This window comes from Elephas maximus, chromosome Y (genome assembly GCF_024166365.1).
Source record: "Elephas maximus indicus isolate mEleMax1 chromosome Y, mEleMax1 primary haplotype, whole genome shotgun sequence".
NCBI classification, from domain to species: domain Eukaryota; kingdom Metazoa; phylum Chordata; class Mammalia; order Proboscidea; family Elephantidae; genus Elephas; species Elephas maximus.
Genome location: NC_064847.1, coordinates 14,318,278 through 14,341,756, shown reverse-complemented (window position 1 = coordinate 14,341,756; position 23,479 = coordinate 14,318,278). Strand labels below are relative to the sequence as shown.

The 23,479-nt window shown below is 37.1% G+C and overlaps 1 protein-coding gene across 1 annotated transcript in view; it reads right to left on the bottom strand.

Annotated features, from left to right (window-relative positions):
* Positions 1-655: 655 nt before the first annotated feature.
* Positions 656-23,479, bottom strand: part of LOC126069869 (membrane-bound transcription factor site-2 protease-like) — a 95,060-nt gene continuing 72,236 nt past the window's right edge. Inside the window, exons 8-11 of the mRNA XM_049873504.1 lie at positions 4,511-4,605; positions 3,778-3,973; positions 2,511-2,586; positions 656-878 (exon numbers count right to left, since the gene is read on the bottom strand). Coding sequence (XP_049729461.1) covers positions 656-878; positions 2,511-2,586; positions 3,778-3,973; positions 4,511-4,605 — 590 coding nt within the window. The remainder of the gene's footprint in view (positions 879-2,510; positions 2,587-3,777; positions 3,974-4,510; positions 4,606-23,479) is intronic.

Below are 23,479 nucleotides of genomic sequence, written 5' to 3'. Positions count from 1 at the left end.
GGGCAAAATATATTTCCTGTTATCACTGGTCCTACTTCTTTATTTTCCTTTTCACACTGGCAGATTCTTTATTGAGTTTTATTAATTTAATTGCAACCAGACTCCAATTTTCAAAGTATAAAATAATATACCATTAAATTTAAAAACACTTTTCCAACAAGGAAAAGGACAAGATATATAGGCCAAGAAAACACTCACTCTGCCATCTGGCCAGAATTGGTTTCCTTCAAATTCTAATTGATGAAGTTTTTTTTTTTTTTTCCCAAAAACTGCTGAAAACTTTTCAAGAAGATTTTTTTTCTATTAATTCTACTCAATTCTGTTCTCCTTTACACTATTTCAACAAGATATATAGTCAAGAAAAATGGTATTACATAAATTTTCACCCAGCAGGAAATTGTTCTAAAAGCCTCTGGTGTGTATGTTCAGTCTTCAAAACTGGAAGGTAGTCAGGGATTATGCCTTCCATTTCCTATGTTTATCCCTACCCCAGTGTTTGTATACTCTGGACATATGAGGAGCTCAAAGTTGTCAGATAACATGTAAATGGAAAAAAATACTTTATACTTCATACCAAGGAAAGTTTGCATGGCAAGAAATATTACCATACAGTTGTACACTGTAACTCAGAGATTCTGCTGGAAGATTGGAAATATTACTGTGCTGTAACCATCCAGAGCCCCAGGGTCACGTTGGCAGCCAAAAGCACACTTCCCCCAAGCAAGATGAAAAATCCTATCAGATCTTTGACATCACTATCTCCAAACACTGAGGTCAGGGTGGCATCCAGGAAAGAGTTTAAAATCCACTGTCCATCCAAAGCGAAGCAGGGCACTGCATTAACAATAGCCAGAGCTCCGGACAGTGAAATCAGGTACCTGGTTAAAATCTGTTAAGGAGCAGACTGTGAGGGCTGGGTGGAAACCACATTTCAGTGGGTCAAAAGAATATATTCTGACTTCACTGAATTTGAGACTATAACGAACTTTTCCACTTTCTTTAAATTCCTGCCTACTAGTACAAGTCAGGAAACCCTGGTGGCATACTGGTTAAGTGCTACAGCTGCTAACCAAAGGGTCGGCAGCTTGAATTCACCAGGTACTCCTTGAAACTCTGTGGGGTAGTTCTACTCTGACTGTGAGTCAGAATTGACTCGATGGCACTGGGTTTGGTTTTTTTTTTTTCGGTATTAGTACAAGTCATTCCTTTTTTAGAGCTTTAGTATTTAAAATAAATGGGTTTATAGTATCATGAAAGACAAAATATTAGACTAGATAAACGAAGGTCTACCATTTACATGAGAGCCTTGGTAGTGCAAGCAGTTTGAACTTGGCTGCTAACTGGGAGTGTTTTGTCTCAAATCCAACCAGTAGCTCCACAGAAGAAAGGTCTGGCAATTTAATTCTATAAATATTACAGCCAAGAAAATTGTGGAACAGTTCTACTTTGTAACACATGGGGTTGCCATGAGTTTGGGGCCAATTTGACGGCAGCTAACAATAAAAACTATGAGAATTTACACAGTAAACTGATGAGTTTCCAAGGAGGAATCTAAACCAGGGGTCAGGAAACTACAGTCCATGACCCAAATCCAATCCTTTATAAACAATCCTTTATACACAAATGTTTGCTGGTTCCTGATCTAAACTTTTAGTGATACATCAAGGAAGAAGATTTTAGAAGGTATACAAAAAAAGGCAGTACATTACTTTTTATCTGTAGAAAGCATAATTAAATATTGAGCAACACAGGATTTTGACCCTTGAATGCATTTTTAATTTTACTTTTTCTATAATGTATAAGCTGCAGTCTCCAAGGCATGATTTTGATACGTATTTTTTAAAAAATCATTCATTTGTTTTCCGTTTTCTTTTTTGGTCAAGAAGGGAGGGACGAACCAGAGTAAAGAAATTTATAAAGATTTAAAAATAATAAAAACAAAAAAGTGTTCCAAATTATTTTTATTCAAATGCTACATTATAATCATTTTTTTTTTAATTCATCTTTTACATGTAAATATACAATGAATAAGATTCCATGATCTTTTGTTCTTTTAAGATGCTCTTTTAGTAAAGGAAACTGGCCTATCCTTTCTGGGACAAGTTGAGTATTCATAAAATTTCTGGTTAAGCAAATAATTAGAATCCTGTACTTGGTCAGAATTAACAGCTCATGATAGAACAGAATGTATCACCTCATTAGTAACTGAGGTTTCCATTCTTTTATAAACTTACTAAGAGAAGACTTGAGATCTATAAATTCAACTCTCAACTTGCATTCAGGGTTCCTTCCTTTCCATCTTAACCTTTCTTCCTTCTTGATTGTCTTTCTCCTCTGACTTCTTTCCTCTTAGGTATAATTTAATTTTTTTTTGCATCTTTGAAGTTTCTTTTTTAGTTGTTAACAATTAATTAACTGATATGTGTAAAGTCTATGCCTATCTATTTAAGGCAAGACTGCTCAAGCACCAAGTAACATACTTTTAAACATATTCACATCAGAAAGGATACTTGACAAAAGTCTCTACAATCACAGGCAGATCTATGCTTAGGAAGTTGAAACGTGGAATAAAACTGGTGATACTCACTAAAAGAGAAAATGGTATCATTCACGCCATGTAAGCACCAGCATTATGAATTTCCAATATATGATCGAAAATGAACCAGCTTATTCAATTGTTGAACAAAGCCTTCCCCAAACATATGCAAGCAGGGTATATGCTTTACGTACAAAAACAAACAATTACTTTAGAATGTTTAATACAAAACAGTGGAACGCAGAAATTCAGTCCCAGTGAGGTGAAGTTAAGATAAAGCTGGCTATATGTCAGTAAGACTATCAAACACAGAAACTGATTTAAAAAATGCCTGTATTTGCCTGTTCTGGACATTTAACATAATTATATGTATGATTATATTATATATATATACACACACATAAAATGTGCATATTTTATTACTTTATATATAAAGTATATCAGAGAACGTAAAGTGACATATAGAAAAAAATATATAAATTAGACTGGAGGTTGCAAGGGATTGGGGGAAGAAAAAATGAGGGAAGACTGCTAAAGGAGACAGGGTTTCTTTTTGAAGGTAGTGAATATGCTCTAAAATGAAATGTGGTGATAGTTTGCATAACTGTGTGAATATACCAAAAACCACTGAATTGTATACTTTAAAAGGCAGAATTGTATAGTATGTGAATTATACTTTCAAAAAGCTATTAAAAAAGAAGTAACAAAATTCTTGCACAAGAGTACGTTAGAATATATGATCTTCAGATACATGTACACTCTACATATTTAGTCCAATTATGTTGCCACTGTTAGACCAATTACACTGGCCCAGTTGTGAAATTATATTAATTTAAAATTCATGTGTCATTGATAAACTACTTTGTGGTCATATACCCTGCATCCTGGCATTCACTGGAGGATGCTAAACTTGCAACTCTTTTGGGGACTGACATAAATTTAATAAACTCTCAGAGAACATCCCAGAGATATGCACTTGGCTTAGACATAAATGGCAGTGAAGGAAAAATGTCTCACTCGCATGGGCAGTCATGGGATTCTGCTGCATTTGGCTTTATACACTCAGATTTTTTCCTACTGCCTATATTTCAATGAATGCTTAAGAACAACTTAACAAGACTTTGATAAGCAATCAAATTTGCAATAAATAAGATCATTGTAGGAACTTGCACTGAGTTTTTACCACTGAGGATATAAGTGATCTTACTGATTTCCTGAGGGTCTATCACAATAGTACCCACCTGCGTCGCTGAGGTGCAGTGGATGTCCTATGTACAACATATCAACTTGAGGTGCGTGCTTCACTTTAATTAAGCGAGTGTGAGTTTCCAAAGAAGGTACAATACAGAAACTTGAGCTTGAGCCTTTTTTACAATCTCTATTGGTTCTGCAGACTTGAGTGGCTTCCACTGCTTTCCGAGCTGGTAGACATGTATGCTATAAACAAAATATTAACTAGTAAATATTACAAGTGATTAATTAACAAGAAAAATCCAAATTATACTTGTTCAACAAATTGCATGGTGATTACCATATTAGCAATGTAGCTTTTATAAAAGAAATGTCATCTATGTATATCTACTAAAAATTAGATTCAAATATCCCACTTTGTTAAAGAAAACATTACCACTGTAAATTTTAAAGATTCTCAAATAGACAATCTGAAATAGAAGTATTTAAAAAAAAATGACTAAAATAAAGCAAAAGGAAGAAGTTTTAATACCCAAACCAAAAACCCACTGCTGTTGAGTCGATTCTGACTCATAGCAACCCTACATGACAGAGTAGAACTGCTCCATAGAGTTTCCAAGGCACGCTGGTGGATTTGAACTGCAAACCTCTTGGTTAGCAGCCATAGCACTTAACCACTATATCACCAGGGTTTCCTGAAGTTTTAATAGATTCTATCTTAATTCTGTATACTTATCTTGAAATAACTATAAAACAAGTAAGACTGCTTCAAAGACAACTTACCAAACGTTTATTAAAATTATTTCTGTAGGAAAAGCACACATCCGTGAGGCTGTGATTGTTACAACATTCAGTGGAACCATCTAGTCGTTTGTACACTATACAGAAATAGTTAGACAATTAGAATTCATTACAGAAGTTCACTGTAGTAAAAATTGTCCTCTTAATACAAAAAAGAACAAGCAAAATGATGTATGAATTCAGAAACAATTATATATATAATGGTTACTTGGTACAGAATACGAGTTTATGTTACTTGGTACATTATATGTTAGAAATAATGAAGAATTAATATTATCTTCATATAAACTCACAGACCCATACAAGTACAGTTCCAGATTCTCAGTAGGTTTCACAATAATCTCTCTGTTGGCTACAAATTTTGTAACCTCAAAATTTAATGAGCCACAAGTATATGCCCATTTGATACTGAAAGAATATAACTGTATACCTAAACTATGCAGCTGTTCTGAGTCCATATGAGCAAAAGAATGACCTTGAGCGTATCCCACCTGAATACAGAGACCACCTCAAGACTGACTGAAGACCAGATGAGTTGTGAAATGACATCAAGGAATCACACATGAAGTAAGTAAAAGGTCATTAAAAAGACAAGAAAGAAAGAAAAGACCAAAATGAATGTCAGAAGAGACTCTAAAACTCGATCTTGAACATAGAATAGCTAAAACAAACTGAAGAAAGGATCATGTAAAAGAGCTGAACAGAGGATTTAAAAGGGCGACTTGAGAAGACAAAGTAAATTATAATGACTTGGAGTTAGAAAACTGAAAGTGTGGAATGCACATGGCATTTCTCAAGCTGAGAGAACTGAAGAAAAGATTCAAGCCTTTGGTTGCAATTTTGAAGGATTCTACGGGGAAAAGGGAAACCCTAGTGGCACAGTGGTTAAGTGCTACAGCTGCTAACCAAAAGATCGGCACTTCAAATCCACCAGGTGCTCCTTGGAAACTCTATGGGGCAGTTCTACTGTGTCCTATAGGGCTGCTATGAGTCGGAATCGACTCTACAGCAATGGGTTTGGTTTTGGTTTTGGTATAGGGAAAATATCAATTGACACAGGAAGTATTAAAAGAAGATGAAAGGAATATATGGAGTCACTGTACCAAAAAGAATTGGTTGATGTTCAACCTTTCGGGAGGTAGCATATGATCAAGAACCAATGGTGTTGAAAGAAGTCTAAGCCGCACTGAAAGGACTGGTGAAAAACAATGCTCCAGGAATTGACAGAATACCAACCGAAATGTTTCAACAAACGGATGCACGGCTGGAGGTGCTCATTCATCTATGCCAATAAATTTGGAAGACAGCTACCTGGCCAACCAACTGGAGGAGATCCATATTTGTGTCCTTTCCAAAGAACGTGATCCAACAGAATGCAGGGATTATCGAACTATATCATTAATACCATACACAAGTAAAATTTTGCTGAAGATAATTTAAAAGCAGTTGCAGCAGTACACTGACAGGTAATTGCTAGAAATTCAGAATGGATTCAGAAGGGGATGTGGAACCAGGGATATCATTGCTAATGTCAGCTGCATCTTGACTGATAGAGAATACCACAAAGATGTTTACCTGTGTTTTATTGACTATGCAAATGCATCTGACTATTGCAGAACATAACAAATTACAGGTAACATTGTGAAGAATGAGAAATCCAGAACACTTAATTGTACTCATGCATAACTCATGTACGTAGACCAAGATGTGGTTGTTCAAACAGAACAAGGGTATACTGTGTGGTTTTAAATCAGGAAAAGAGTATGTCAAGGTTGTATCCCCTCACCAAATTTATTCAATCTATATACTTAGCAAATAATCCAAGAAGCTGGACTATATGAAGAAGAACGGGGCATTAGGATTGAAGGAAGACTCATTAACAACCTGCAATATGCAGATGACACAACCTTGCTTGCTAAAAGCCAAGAGGACCTGAAGCACTTACTGATGATGATCATAGGCTACAGCCTTAAGTATGGATTTCATTTCAACATAAAGAAAAAAATCCTCACAACTGGACCAATAAAAAAATCATGATAAACGGAGAAAGTATTGAAGTTGTCAAAGATTTCATTTTACTTGATGTGCAATCAATGCAGTTAAGAAATGAAATGATGTATTGCATTGGGGAAATCTGCTGCAAAAGACCTCTTTAAAGCGTTAAAAAGCAAAGATATCATTTGAAGACCAAGATGTACCTGACCCAAGCCACAACATTTTTAATTGCCTCAATGCATGTGAAAGCTGCCAATGAATAAGGAAGACTGAAGAAGAATTGACGCCTTTGAATTATGGTGCTGGTGAAAAATATTGAATATACATTGACTACCAGGAGAAGCGAAACCCTGGTGGCATAGTGGTTAAGTCCTATGGCTGCTAACCAAAGGGTTTGCAGTTTGAATCTGCCAGGCACTGCTTGGAAACCCTGTGGGGCAGTTCTACCCTGTCCTAAAGGGTTGCTATGAGTCGGAATCAACTCAACAGCACTGGGCTCAGTCTTTTGGTTTGGAACCAGGAGAATGAACAAGTGTGTCTTAGAAGAAGTATAGACAGAGCGTTTCCTGGAAGCAAAGATGGCAAGACTTCATCTTAGGTAATTTGCACATGTTAGCAGGAATTAGTCCCTGAAGAAAGGCATCATGCTTGGTAAAATAGAGGGTGAGTGAAAAAGAGAAAGACTTTCAAAAAGATAGACTGCCACAATGGCTCAAAAATGGATTCAAACATAGCAACAACTATAAGACTGTGCAGCACCAGGCAGTGTTTCATTCTGTTGTACACAGGGTTACTATGAGTTGAAACAGACTCAATGGCACCTAACAACAACAACAACAACACATAAATTATGTTCTATGCCACTTGTCTTCCTAAGAGTAATTATTTATAAGACTAACAACAAATCATCACTGCTATTCAACATTATACTCAAAGTTCTAGCTAATGTAATTATACATAGGTGTGTGTATGTATGTATATATACATGTGTGTATGTATGTGTGTGTATATGTATACATATAAAGGTTGTAAAAGGTATTCAGGTTGGAAAATAAGAAATTAAAAATTGTCTTTGCACATGATGTAAATTTCCATATACAGAAACTCCCAAAGAATTCACCGAAAAAAAACAAAACTCCCTGAACTAATTTGTGATCATAGCAAAGCTGCAGGATACAAAATCAATATACAAACATCAATTACTTTTCTGTATACTAGCAAGAACAGTTGGAATTTGAAATATGAAATATACCATTCAGCACCCAAAATAAATAAGTAAACAAAGAAAGAAAGACAGGTATGAATGTAATAAAGTATGTCCAAGATCTATATGAGGAAAACTATAAAACTGTGATGTAAGAAATCAAAGAAGATCTAAATAAAAGAGAGATCCTACATTCATGGAAAGGATGATAATATTAAAATGTCATTTTTCCTAACTCGATCTATAAACTCAATGCAATACCAATCAAAAGCAACAAACTGATTCCATATAAAGTTAATATGGAATGGCAAAAGATCCAAATTAGCTAACACACCCTGAAGAAGGACTGACTGGGAGGACTAAGATGACCCGACTTCAAGACTTAGTACAAAGCTACAGCGATCAGGCAGTGCGGTACTGACAACATGCAAACAGATCAGTGGATCAGAATGGAAATCCCATAAATAGAGCAACAGGAATAGTCAACTGATTCTTGAAAAAGGAGCAAAGGAAATTCAGTGGAGATAAGGTACAGTTTTTCAAGAAATGATGCCGAAATACCTGGAAATCCACATGCAAAAAAAATGAATCTGATAGACCTTATACCTTTCACACAAATTAACTCCAAATAAGTCACAGATCTAAATGCAAGAGACGAAGCTATAAATCTTCTAGAAGATAACATAGTAGAAATGTAGCTGACCTTGATTTGGCAATGACTTTTTAGCTACAACAACAAAAGCACATTCCATAAAAAATAAAATAAAATTATAAATTGGACTTCATTAACACTAAAATCTTTTCTGTGATGGTGAATCAGCATATGAAAAGATGCTCAATCTTATATGCCAGTAGGAAATCACAAATTAAAACAATAATGTGATACCACTGTATCAATTTCAATGGTCAAAATTCTAAACATTGTCAATAGTTGCTGACAAGGCAGCAATAGGAACTCTCATTCATTGCTGGTAGGAACAGAAAATGGTACAGCTGCTTCAGAAAAGTCTGGCAGTTTCTCACAAGACTACACATAGATTTAGTATATAACCAGTAATCATACCCTTAGGTGTTTACTTAAATGAGTTGAGATACACATGCCCATATAAAAATCTGCCACTAGGCGGAGCGAAGATGGCACAATAGACAGACGCTTCCAGGAAGCCCTCTTTACAACAAAGACCTAAAAAAACAAGTGAAACGAGTATATTTGTGACAAGCTGGGGGCCCTGTGCTTCAACGGCAAGCTTAGAAAACGAACTGAGGGGTACGGGGAGGAAGAGACCATTCAGAAACAGAGAGGAGTTACCAGACCTGAATTGTGTGGAGCCCTCAGGCACTATTCCCGAAGTGGCAGCGGTGGCAGGCTGGTACTAGCGTTCGGCTGTAGTTTCCTCAGGGAGAGGCAGCCAGCCACACAGCCTACTCACACCTCTGGAACCTGTGAAGAACTGCACTCTCAGCAAAAGCTAAGTACTTGCATATATTTTACTGTGCCCCACCCCCAACACCCAATCCAGCTTCAGTGGCTGAATTCCCTGGGCCTGAGATAGGCCCTGTTGAGTGCCTAGAACCAGCCTCCTGGCCTCAGAGAAGGAGAAAATTTGCAATTGGGGGAAAGGATAATTTGCCAGCTCCACTAACCAGGGGAGCTCAGGACAGAAGAGCCTTCTGTCCAGGCATAAACAGGCCATGGGCTTTGACACCTTTCTCTTCTGCATGGACCTGTGTGGGCCTATTTTGGGAGAATAGGCCCTTGTTGGTAGACTCCAACTGTTTCAGCTGTGTGGTGAAGAGGTGGGTGTTTGATGTTTGACACTGCTCTGCCTATTAAACAAGGTCTTCACCTACCCACATCAGGGACCTAAGGACTGGTAACTCCACTCAGGTCACCCAGCTACCCGTGACAGGTGTCCAAGGATAACTGGTACCTCCCAGTCCTTAAAATCAAAAACTTCAGGTGCTCATGGTCCATCTATATAACCCACTCACCTGCACGCTCTAGGAACAGGGACATGCTTTCCTCAGAGACACTCAGGGGTCGGTTCTCAGTCTCCTGCCTTGTTTAGGGTGTGACCCCCTGCTGCAATTAGATACCAATACATACACCAATTGCCTCTGCCCCTCTAAGACTGTATGGTAGAGCCTTACCACACACTTGATGATCAGCTACCTGGACACCTGAGCTGAATTCATACAAGAAAACTGAATGGACTCCTGGACTGATATACCTGATAACAGCTCTAGCCATCTGGGGACAGTACGTCAGAGCTCCAAAGGTGAAAATAATCAAGCTAGCTTACTCAAGCAACCCATCTGGGCATATGAAAACAAAACAAAGCAAGAAGCTACGACACAGTAAGCAAGCATAAACTAATACAATAATTTATAGATGATTCGGAGACGACAGTCAATATCAAGTCACATAAAGAAACAGACCATGATCACCTCAACAAGCTCTCAAAACAAAGAATCCGGGGATCTTTTAGATAAAAGTGCATTCCTGGAATTACCAGAGGTAGAATACAAAAGACTAATATACAGAACCCTTCAAGACATTAGGAAGGAAGTGAGGCAATACAAAGAACAAGCCAAGGAACACACAGATAAAACAACTGAAGAAATTAGAAAGATTATTCAGGAACATAATGAAAAATTTAATAAGCTGGAGACAGGAATCAGAAATTCAGAAGATTAACAATAAAATTACAGAAGTAGACAACTCCACAGAGAGTCAGAGGAGCAGAATCAAGCAAGTAGAAGCTAGAATTCCTGAACTCAAAGGTAAATCACTTGGCACTAATATATCTGAAGAAAAATCAGATAAAAGAATTAAAAAAAATGAAAAACCTTAAGAACCATGTGGGAGTCTATCAAGAGAAATAACCTATGAGTGATTGGAGTACCAGGACAGGGAGGGATAAGAGAAAATGCAGGGAGAATTGTTGAAGATTTGTTGGCAGAAAACTTCCCTGATATTGTGAAAGATGAGAAGATATCTATCCAAGATGCTTATTGAACTCCATGTAAGGGAGATATTAAAAGAAAGTCACCAAGATATGTTTTAATCAACCTTGCCAAAACCAAAGATAAAGAGAGAATTTTAAGAGCAGCAAGGGATAAACAAAAAGTCACCTACAAAGGAGAGCCAATAAGAATAGGCTATGACTACTCAGCAGAAACCATGCAGGGAAGAAGGCGATGGGATGCCATATTTTAAAAACTGAAGGAAAAAAAGTGCCAGCCAAGAATCATATATCCAGCAAAACTTTCTCTTAAATATGAAGGTAAAATTAGGACATTTCCAGATAAACAGAAGTTTAGGGAATTTGTGAAAACCATATCAAAACTACAAGAAATACTAAAGGGAGTTCTTTGGTTAGAAAATCAATAATATCAGGTATCAACCCAAGACTAGAACACTGGGTAGAGCAATCAGAAGTCAAACCAGACAGGGAAATAAAAAAAAAAAACAAGGTTAAAAAAAAAAGAGGTCAAAACAGGGTAACAGCGACGTTATCATACAAAAGAAGATAACATTAAAACAATGAAGAGGGAGTAAGAAATGTAATCCTAGATCTTCCATATGGAGAGGAAGATATGACAAAATGAAAGAAAAGTTAGGTTTAAATTTAGAAAAATAAGGGTAAACAATAAGGTCAGCACAAAGAAGACAAACTATCCTACTCATCAAAATAAAATACAAGAAAAAAATAGAGACTCAGCAGAAGCAAAATCAACAACAACAAATATAAGGAAAGGACAATATATAAAGATAATCTACTCAGAACATAAAATTAAGTGGGAAAAAGAAATTCTCAACAACACATAAAAAAAGACCTCAAAATGATAGCATTACATTCATACCTATCCATAATTACGCTGAATGTAAATGGACTAAATGTTCCAATAAAGAGACAGAGAGTGGCAGAATGGATTAAAAAACAAGATCTATCTATATGCTGCCTACAATAGACACATCTTAGACTTAGAGACACAAACTAAAACTGAAAGGATGGAAAAAAATACATCAAGCAAACAACAATCAAAAAACAGCAGGAGTAGCAATATTAATTTCTGACAAAAAGACTTTAAAGTTAAATCCATCATAAAGGATAAGGAAGGACACTAAATAATGAATAAAGGGACAATACACCAAGAAGATATAACCATGTTAAATATTTACGTACCCAAACACAGGGCTCCAAGATACATAAAACAAGCTCTATCACCACTGAAAAGGGAGATGGACAGCTCCACAATAATAGTAGGAGGCTTTAGCACACTACTTTCGGTGAAGGAAAGAACATCCAGAAAGAAGCTCAGTAAAGACAAGGAAGATCTAAATGCCACAATCAACCAACTTGACCTCATAGACATATACAGAACTCTCCACCCAACAGCAACTAAGTTACTTTCTTTTCTAGTGCACATGGAACATTCTCTAGAATAGAGCACACATTAGGTCATAAAGCAAGCCTTAGCAGAATCCAAAACATTGAAATATTACAAAGCATCTTCTCTGACCATAAGGCCATAAAACCGGAAATCAATAACAGGAAAAGCAGGGAAAAGAAATCAAACACTTAGAAAGTGAACACTACCCTGCTCAAAAAAGACTGGATTATAGAAGACATTAAGGATGGAATAAAGAAATTCAGAGAATCCAACGGGATGGAAAACACTTTGTATCAGAACCTTTGGGACACAGCAAAAGTGGTGCGCAGAGGCCAATTTATATCAATAAATGCACACAACCAAAAAGAAGAAAGGGCCAATATCAAAGAATTATCCCTACATTTGGAACAAATAGAAAGAGAGCAACAAAAGAAACCCACAGGCACCAGAAGAAAACAAATAATAAAAATTAGAACTGAACTAAATGAAACAGAAAAACAATTGAAAGAATTAACAAGACCAAAAGTTGGTTTTTGAAAAAATCAACAAAATTGATAAACCACTGAACAAGTGACAAAAGAAAAACAGGAGAGGAAGCAAATAATCCGAATAAGAAATGAGAGGGGCAATATTACAACAGACCCAACTGAAATGAAAAGAATCATATCAGATTACTATGAAAAGCTGTACTCATACAAATTTGAAAACCTAGAAGAAATGGATTAATTCCTAGAAACACACTACCTACCTAAACTAATACAAACAGAGGTAGAACAACTAAATAGACTCATAACAAAAGAAGAGATTGAAAAGGTAATGAAAAAACTCCCAACAAAAAATAGCTCTCGCCCAGACGGCTTCACTGCACAGTTTTACCAAACTTTCAGAGAAGAGTTAACACCACTGCTACTAAAGGTATTTCAGAGCACAGAAAAAGACGGAATACTACCAAACTCATTCTATGAAGATACCATATCCCTGATACCAAAACCAGGTAAAGATACCACAAAAAAAAAAAAAAGAAAGAAAATTATAGACCTACATCCCACATGAACTTGGATGCAAAAATCCTCAACAAAATTCTAGCCAATAAGAGTTCAACGACATTGAAAAAAATAATTCACCATGACCAAGTGGGACCAGGTATGCAGGGATGGTTCGTTAGAAAAACAGTTAATGTAATCCATTACATAAATAAAACAAGAATCATGTGATTTTATCAATTGATGAAGAAAAAGCATTTGACAGAGTTCAATACCCACTCCTGATAAAAATGCAGCAAAATAGGAATAAAAGGAAAATTCCTCAACATAATAAAGGGCACATATACAAAGCCAACAGCCAACATCACCCTAAATAGAGAGAGCCTGCAAGCATTCCTATTGAGATCAGGAACCAGACAAGGAGCCCCTTTATCACCCCTCTTATTCAATATTGAGCTGGAGGTCCTAGCCAGAGCAGTTAGGCTGGATAAAGAAATGAAGGGCATCCAGATTGGCGAGGAAGAAGTAAAATTATCTCTATTTGCAGACAACATGATCTTATACACAGAAAACCCTAAGGAATCCTCAAGAAAACTACTGAAACTAATAGTTCAGCAGAGTATCCTGATACAAGATAAACATACAAAAATCAGTTGGATTCCTCTACACCAACAAAAAAAATATTGAAGAGGAAATCTCCAAATCAATACCATTTACATTACCCCCAAAGAAGATAAAATACTTAGGAATAAATCTTACCAGAGATGTAAAAGACTTATACAAAGAAAACTACAATACACTTCTGCAAAAAACCAAAACAGACCTATGTAAGTGGAAAAACATACCTTGCTTATGGATAGGAAGACTTAACATTACAAAAATGTCTATTCTACCAAAAGCGATCTATACATTTAATGCAATTCTGATCCAAATTGCAACAACATTCTTAAATGAGAGGGAGAAACAAATCACCAACTTCCTATGGAAGGGGAACAGGCCCCAGATAAATAAGACATTACTGAAAAAGAATAAAGTGGGAGGCCTTACTTTACCTGATTTTTAGAACCTATTACACCGCGACAGTAGTCAAAACAGCCCAGTACTGGTACAACAACAGACACATAGACCAATGGAACAGAATTGGGAATCCAGACATAAATCCAAACACATATGAGCAGTTGCTAGTTGACAAAGGCCCCAAAACAGTTAAGTGTGGGAAAAGACAGTCTTTTTAACAAATGGTGCTGGCATAACTAGACATCCATCTGCAAAAAAATGAAACAAGACCCATACATCACTCTGCACAAAAACTAACTCAAAATGGATCAAAGACCTAAATATAAAATCTAAAATGATAAAGATCATGGAAGAAAAAATAAGGACAATGTTAGGAGCCCTAATACAGGGCATAAACAGTATACAAAACATTATTAAGAATGCAGAAGAAAAACTAGATAACTGTCAGCTCCTAAAAATTAAACACCTATGCTCATCCAAAGACTTCACCAAAAGAGTAAAAAGACTACCTACAGACTGGGAAAAAGTTTTCAGGTATGACATTTCTGATCAACACCTGATCTCCAAAATCTACATGATACTGCAAAAACTCAACTACAAAAAGACAAATAACTCAATTAAAAAGTGGGCAAAAGATATGAGCAGACACTTCAGTAAAGAAGACATTCAAGCCACTGACAGATACATGAGGAAATGCTCACGATCATTAACCATTAGAGAAATGCAAATCAAAACTACAATAAGATTTCATCTGACTCCAACAAGGCTGGCATTAATCCAAAAAACACAAAATAATAAATGTTGGACAGGTTGTGGAGAGATCAGAACACTTATACACTGCTGGTGGGAATGTAAAATGATACAACCACTTTAGAAATTGATTTGGCACTTCTTTAAAAAGCTAGACATAGAATTATCATATGATCCAGCAATCCCATTCCTTGGAATATATCCTAGAGAAATAAGAGCCATTACATGAACAGATATACACACACCCATATTTATTGCTGCACTGTTTACAACAGAAAAAAGATGAAGGAACCAAGGTGCCCATCAACGGATGAATGAATAAATAAATTATGGTGTATTCACACAAGGGAATATCACACATCGATAAAGAACAGTGAGGAATCTGTGAAACATTTCATAACATGAAGGAACCTGGAAGGTACTATGCTGGGTGAAATTAGCCAGTTGCAAAAGGTCAAATATTGTATAAGACCACTATTATAAGAACTTGAGAAACAGTTTAAACTGAGAAGGAAACATTCTTTTGTGGTTGCAAGATGGGGGAGGGAGGGGGGTGGGAGAGGGGCATTCACTAATTAAATAGTAGATAAAAACTACTTTGGGTGAAGAGAACGATAACACACAACGCAGGGGAGGTCAGCACAACTGGACTAACCAAAAGCAAAGAAGTTTCCTGAATAAACTGAATGCTTTGAAGGCCAGCATAGCAGGGGCAGGGGCTTGGGGACCATGGTTTCAGGGGACATCTAAGTGAATTGGCATAATAAAATCCATTAAGAAAACATTCTGCGTCCCACTTTGAAGGGCAGCGTCAGGGGTCTTAAACGCTAGCAACCAGCCATCTAAGATGCATCAATGAGTCTCAACTCACCTGGATCAAAGGAGAATGAAGAACACCAAGGACACAATGTAATTACGAGCCCAGAAGACAGAAAGGGCCACATGAACCAGAGACTACATCATCCTGAGACCAGAAGAACTAGATGGTGCCTGGCCACAACTGATGACTGCCCTGACAGGGAACACAACAGAGAGCCCCTGAGAGAGCACTAGAGCAGTGGGATGCAGACCCCTGAAATTCTCAGAAAAAGCCAGACTTTATGGTCTGACTGAGACTAGAAGGATTCTGCTGGTCATGGCCTCCAGACCTTCTGCTGATCCAGGACAGGAACCATTCCTGAAGTCAACTCTTCAGACATGGATTGGACTGGACAATGGGTTGGAGAGGGATGCTGGTTAGGAGTGAGCTTCTTGGATCAGGTGGACACTTGAGACTATGTTGGCATCTCCTGCCTAGAGGGGAGATGAGAGGGTAGAGGGGGTTAGAAGCTGGTGAAATAGACACGAAAAGAGAGAGTGGAGGGATGGAGTGGGCTGTCTCATTAGGGGGAGAGTAATTGGGAGTATGTAGCAAGGTGTGTATAGGTTTTTGTGTAGAAGACTGACTTGATTTGTAAGATTTCACTTAAAGTGCAATAAATTTTTTTTTTTTAAAAGTCTGCATGCTAAAGTTTAAAGCAGCTTTACTTATAAAAAATATTGGAAATAGTACCAAAACTTGGAAATACTGTCTAGTAACAAGTGCTTTAAAAATTGCAAAATTATGTAAACACACATATACATGTATATGCACATATGCACAATTCATTTTAGGATACCAAAGAAACCTTGAGTCATAACTCAATATAAGAAAACAATCATATTATTTCAAAATTTAAGTTAGCCTTAACAGTAACCTAGGTGTTCATAACAATAAGTTCTGCAGTGTCATTCTCATTAGCATTTAAAACTAGTTCAGAATGGGTCCTTTCTCACTTCAGTTGAAGGTCTGTGAGACAGTACATGGGAATAAAGGGTGTCCAAGCTGGGGTTCCTGAGTCTGGACTGACAGTTTCATTGAGGATATCATTTTTCTCTTTTAATATTTGATCTTGTCATCCTTAAAATAGTTGTTTAAGTGCTGGACTTCTTGAATGTGATTTCTCCAGTTAAGAAAATCCTTTTAGGAAAGATGCAAGGAATTTATCTCAATGTATTTCTGAAATTGCATTTCCCTCAAAGAAGAGAGGATGCAAACTGTTTGTCAAGACAATAATTTCAAAAAGGAACCACACTGGTTCTTGGCATTAACTTTTAGTTCTCTTCAAATTATATGTGGCATATAGAAACCTAACAATCTTACGAGCAGAGACTTAAATATGAATGGAAGGCAAGTTTTTGCTTTCTGTTCTACCTAGAATGAAACGAGACATCTATTCCAGATACAAAGAATTCCAGGCTAGACTCATCTCCTTTTTGGGACTTTTTGGAAAGTCATGATTCACTACTAGGTCACTGAATCTCAAGTGATACTTGGGACATGCTCCTTAGGCTTACATCAAAGGCAGAAGTGACTACATTGTTGATATTTTCATTGAGCAGGTTAACATCTACTGCAATGTTTAAAAACAAAAGGAAAAAATTAACAGAAGAAATTAGGTATCAGCATGTAGAACTACCTGTTACAAGTTTAATAAAAACATCTAACTTGCTTAATTATCTCTATTTGCAGATGACATGATCTTATTCACAGAAAATCCTAAGGAGTCCTCAAGGAAACTACTGAAACTAATAGAAGAGCTAGCAGAATATCAGGGTACAAGATATACAAAAATCTGCTGGATTCCTCTACACCAACAAAAAGAATATTGAAGAGGAAATCACCAAATCGTTACCATTTACAGTAGCCCCCAAGAAGATAAAATAATTAGGAATAAAACTTACCAGAGATGTAAAAGACTTATACAAAGAAAACTACAAGACATTACAGCAAGAAACCAAAAGAGACCTACATAAGTGGAAAAACATACCTTGCTCATGGATAGGAAGGCTTAACATTATAAAAATGTCTATGCTACCAAAAGCAATCTATACGTACAATACAAATCCGATCCAAATTCCAAAGGCATTTTTTAATGAGATGGAGAAACAAATCACCAACTTCAGAAGGGATGGAAAGAGGCCCAGGATAAGTAAAGCATTACTGAAAAAGAAGAAGAAAGTGGGAGGCCTCACTTTACGTGATTTTAGAACCTATTATACCACCACGGTAGTCAAAATAGCCTGGTACTGGTATAGCAACAGATATACAGACCAATGGAACAGAATTGAGAATCCAGACATAAATCCATCCACATATGAGCAAGTGATATTTGAAAAAGGCCCAAAGTCTGTTAAATAGGGAAAAGATAGTCTTTTTAACAAATGGTGCTGGCATAATTGTATATCTATCTACAAAAAAATGAAACAAGATCCATACCTCACTCCACGCACAAAAACTAACTCAAAATGGGTCAAAGACCTAAATATAAAATCTAAAATGATAAAGATCATGGAAGAAAAAATAGCGACAATGTTAGGAACCCTAATACATGGCATAAACAGTATATAAAACATTACTAACAATGCAGAAGAGAAACTAGATAACTGGGAGCTCCTAAAAATCAAACACCTATGCTCACCCAAAGACTTCACCAAGAGAGTAAAAAGATTACCTACAGACTGGGAAAAAATTTTTAGGTATGACATTTCCCATTGGTGTCTGATCTCTAAAATCTACATGATACTGCAAAAACTCAACTACAAAAAGACAAATAACCCAATTAAAAAATGGACAAAGATATGAACAGATACTTTACTAAAGAAGACATTCAGGTAGCTAACAGATATATCAGGAAATGTTCACGATCATTAGCCATTAGAGAAATGCAAATCAAAACTACAATGAGATTCCATCTCATTCCAACAAGGCTGGCATTAATCCAAAAAACACAAAATTATCAATGTTGGAGAGGTTGTGGAGAGACTGGAGCACATACACACCGCTAGTGGGAATGTAAAATGGTACAACCACCTTGGAAATTGATTTGGCGCTTCCTTAAATAGCTAGAAATAGAACTACCACACTATCCAGCAATCCCACTCCTTGGAATATATCTAGAGAAATAGAGCTTTTACAGAAACAAATACATGCACACCCATGTTCATTACAACACTGTTCACAATAGCAAAAAGATGGAAGCAACCAAGGTGCCCATCACTGGATGAATGGATAAATAAATTATGGTATACTCACACAGTGGAATACTATGCATTGATGAAGAGCAGTGATGAATCTGTGAAACATTTCATAACATGGAGGAATCTGGAAGGCATTATGCTGAGTGAAATTAGTTGCAAAAGGACAAATATTGTATAAGACCACTATTATAAGAACTCGAGAAATAGTTTAAACAGAGAAGAAAATATTCTTTGATGGTTACAAGAGGGGGAAGGGAGTAAAGGAGGGAGACAGATAGTCACTAATAAGATAGTAGATAAGAACTATATTAAGTGAAGGGAAAGACAACACACAGTACAGGAGAGGTCAGCACAACCAGACTAAACAAAAAGCTAAGAAGTTTCCTGAATAAACTGAATGATTCCAAAGCCAGCATAGCAGGAGCGGGAGTTTGGGGACCAGGGTTTCAGGGGACATCTAATTCAACTGGCATAATCTATTAAGAAAACATTCTGCACTCCACTTCGGAGAGTGGTGTCTGGGGTCTTAAACACTAGCAAGCGGCCATCTAAGATGCATCAATTGGTCTCAATCCACCTGGATCAAAGGAGAATGAAGAACACCAAAGATACAAGGTAATTATCAGCCCAAAAGACAAAAAGGACCACATAAACCAGAGACTACATCAACCTGAGATCAGAAGAACTAGATGGTGCCCACCTACAACAGATGACTGTGCTGACAGGGGACACAACAGAGAAGCCCTGAGTGAGCAAGACAGCAGTGGGACGCAGAACCCAAATTCACGTAAAAAGACCAGACTTAATGGTCTGACTGAGACTAGAAAGACCCCGGTGGTCATGGCCCCCAGACCTTCTCTTAGCCCAAGACAGGAACCATTCCCAAAGCCAACTCTTCAGACAGGGATTGGACTGGACAATGGGATAGAAAATGATGCTGTAGAAGAATGAGCTTCTTAGATCAAGTAGACACAGAAGACTATGTTGGCATCTCCTGTCTGGAGGGAAAATGAAAGGGCACAGGGTGTCAGAAGCTGGTTGAACTGACACGAAAAGAAACAGTGGAGGGAAGCGGCATGCTGTGTTATGAAGGGGAGAGCAATTAGGAGTATATAGTAAGGTGTATATAAATTTTTGTGTGAGACTGACCTGGTTTGTAAACTTTCACTTAAATCACAATAAAAATTTTAAAAAAGGGACAAGACACAGGAAATCCAGGATGGAGAGCAGGAGTGTGCTTTCACATTACAGGGAGAGCAACTTGGGTCATATAACAATGTGTATATAAATTTTTGTATAACAAAAAGAAGAAAGAGCCAAAATCGGAGAACTGTCCCTACAACTTGAACAAATAGAAAGTGAGCAACAAAAGAATCCATCAGGCACCAGAAGAAAACAAATAATAAAAATTAGAGCTGAACTAAATGAATTAGAGAACAGAAAAACAATTGAAAGAATTAACAAATTAACAACAGCTGGTTCTTCGAAAAAATTAACAAAATTGATAAACCATTAGCCAGACTGACTAAAGAAATATAGGAAAGGAAACAAATAACCCAAATAAGAAACGAGATGGGCCACATCACAACAGACCCAACTGAAATTAAAAGAATCATATCAGATTATTACGAAAAATTGTACTCTAACAAATTTGCAAACCTAGAAGAAATGGATGAATTCCTGGAAAAACACTACCTACCTAAACTAACACAATCAGAAGTAGAACAACTAAATAGACCCATAACAAAAAAAGAGATTGAAACGGTAATCAAAAAACTCCCAACAAAAAAAAGCCCTGGCCTGGACGGCTTCACTGCAAAGTTCTACCAAACTTTCAGAGAAGAGTTAACACCACTACTACTGAAGCTATTTCAAAGCATAGAAAATGACGGAATACCACCTAACTCATTCTATGAAGCCACCATTTCCCTGATACCAAAACCAAGTAAAGACATCACAAAAAAAGAAAATTACAGACCTATATCCCTCATGAACATAGATGCAAAAATCCTCAACAAAATTCTAGCCAATAGAATTCAACAACATATCAAAAAATTAATCCACCATGATCAAGTGGGATTTATACCAGGTATGCAAGACTGGTTTAATATTAGAAAAACCATTAATGTAATCCACCATATAAATAAAACAAAAGACAAAAACCACATGATTTTATCAATTGATACAGAAAAGCATTTGACAAAGTCCAACACCCATTTATGATAAAAGCTCTCACCAAAATAGGAATTAAAGGAAAATTCCTCAACATAATAAAGGGCATCTATACAAAGCCAACAGCCAACATCACTCTAAACAGAGAGATCCTGAAAGCATTTCCCTTGAGAACAGGAACCAGGCAAGGATACCCTTTATCACCGCTCTTATTCAGCATTGTGCTAGAGGTCCTAGCCAGAGCAATTAGGCTAGACAAAGAAATAAAGGGCATCCGCATTGGCAAGGAGGAAGTAAAATTATCTCTATTTGCAGAGGACATGATCTTACACACAGAAAACCCTAAGGAATTCTCCAGAAAACTACTGAAACTAATAGAAGAGTTTGGCAGAGTCTCAGGTTATAAGATAAACATACAAAAATCACTTGGATTCCTCTACATCAACAAAAAGAACGTCGAAGAGGAAATAACCAAATCAATACCATTCACAGGAGCCACCAAGAAGATAAAATACTTAGGATTAAATCTCACCAAAGATGTAAAAGACCTATACAAAGAAAACTACAAAGTACTACTACAAGAAACTAAAAAGGACCTACGTAAGTGGAAAAACATACTTCGCTCATGGATAGGAAGACTTAACATAGTAAAAATGTCTATTCTACCAAAGCCATCTATACATACAATACACTTCCGATCCAAATTCCAATGTCATTTTTTAATGTGATGGAGAAACAAATCACCAACTTCATACGGAAGGGAAAGAAGCCTCGGATAAGTAAAGCGTTACTGAAAAAGAAGAAAGTGGGAGGCCTCACTCTACCTGATTTCAGAACCTATTATACAGCCACAGTAGTCAAAACAGCCTCGTACTGGTCCAACAACAGGCACATAGACCAATGGAACACAATTGAGAACCCAGATATAAATCCATCCACATATGAGCAGCTAATATTTGACAAAGGCCCAGTGTCAGTTAATTGGGGAAAAGAGAGTCTTTTTAGCAAATGGTGCTGGCATAACTGGATATCCATTTGCAAAAAAATGAAACAGGACCCATACCTCACAGCATGCACAAAAACTAACTCCAAGTGGATCAAAGACCTAAACATAAAGACTAAAACGATAAAGATCATGGAAGAAAAAATAGGGACAACCGTAGGAGCCCTAATACAAGGCATAAACAGGGAGGGTGGGAGAGGGTTTTTTACTGATTAGTTAGTAGATAAGAACTGCTTTAGATGAAGGGAAGGACAATACTCAATACATGCAAGGTCAGCTCAACTGGACTGGATCAAAAGCAAAGAAGTTTCTGGGATAAAATGAATGCTTCAAAGGTCAGCGGAGCAAGGGCGGGGGTTTGGGGACCATGGTTTAAGGGGACTTCTAAGTCAATTGGCAAAATAATTCTATTATGAAAATATTCTGCATCCCACTTTGAAATGTGGCGTCTGGGGTCTTAAATGCTAACAAGTGGCCATCTGAGATGCATCAATTGATCTCAACCCACCTGGATCAAAGGAGAATGAAGAACACCAAGGTCACACGATAACTAAGAGCCCAAGAGACAGAAAGGGCCACATGAACCAGAGACCTACATCATCCTGAGACCAGAAGAACTAGTTGGTGCCCGGCCACAACCGATGACTGCCCTGACAGGGAGCACAACAGAGAACCCCTGAGGGAGCAGGAGATCAGTGGGATGCAGACCCCAAATTCTCGCAAAAAGACTGCTTAATGGTCTGACTGAGACTAGAGGAATCCCGGAGGTCATGGTCCCCAAACCTTCTGTTGGTCCAGGACAGGAACCATTCCCGAAGACAACTCATCAGACATGAAAGGGACTGGACAGTGGGTAGGAGAGAGATGCTGATGAAGAGTGAGCTATTTGTATCAGGTGGACACTTGAGACTGTGTTGGCATCTCCTGTCTGGAGGGGGGATGGGAGGATAGAGAGAGTTGGAAGCTGGCAAAATTGTCACGAAAGGAGAGACTGGAAGGGTTGACTCATTAGGGGGAGAGCAAGTGGGAGTACGGAGTAAGGTGTATATAAACTTACATGTGACAGTTTGACTTGATTTGTAAATGTTCAATTGAAGCTCAATAAAAGTTAATTAAAAAAAATTTTTTTTGTATGAGAAACTAACATGAACTAGAAACTTTAAAGCACGATAAAAAATCAAAATCATAATAAATAAATGGAACCATACCATTAAAAAAAACTCTCATGACCTTCAAACAGAAATTCTTTAATCATTAAGCAAATAATTCCCTATTCTGTCTACGCAGGACTTGGTAACCACTAATCTTTTTGTCTCTATGCATTTGCCTATCAGAGATACTTCAAATAACTGTCTGGCTTATTTCATTCA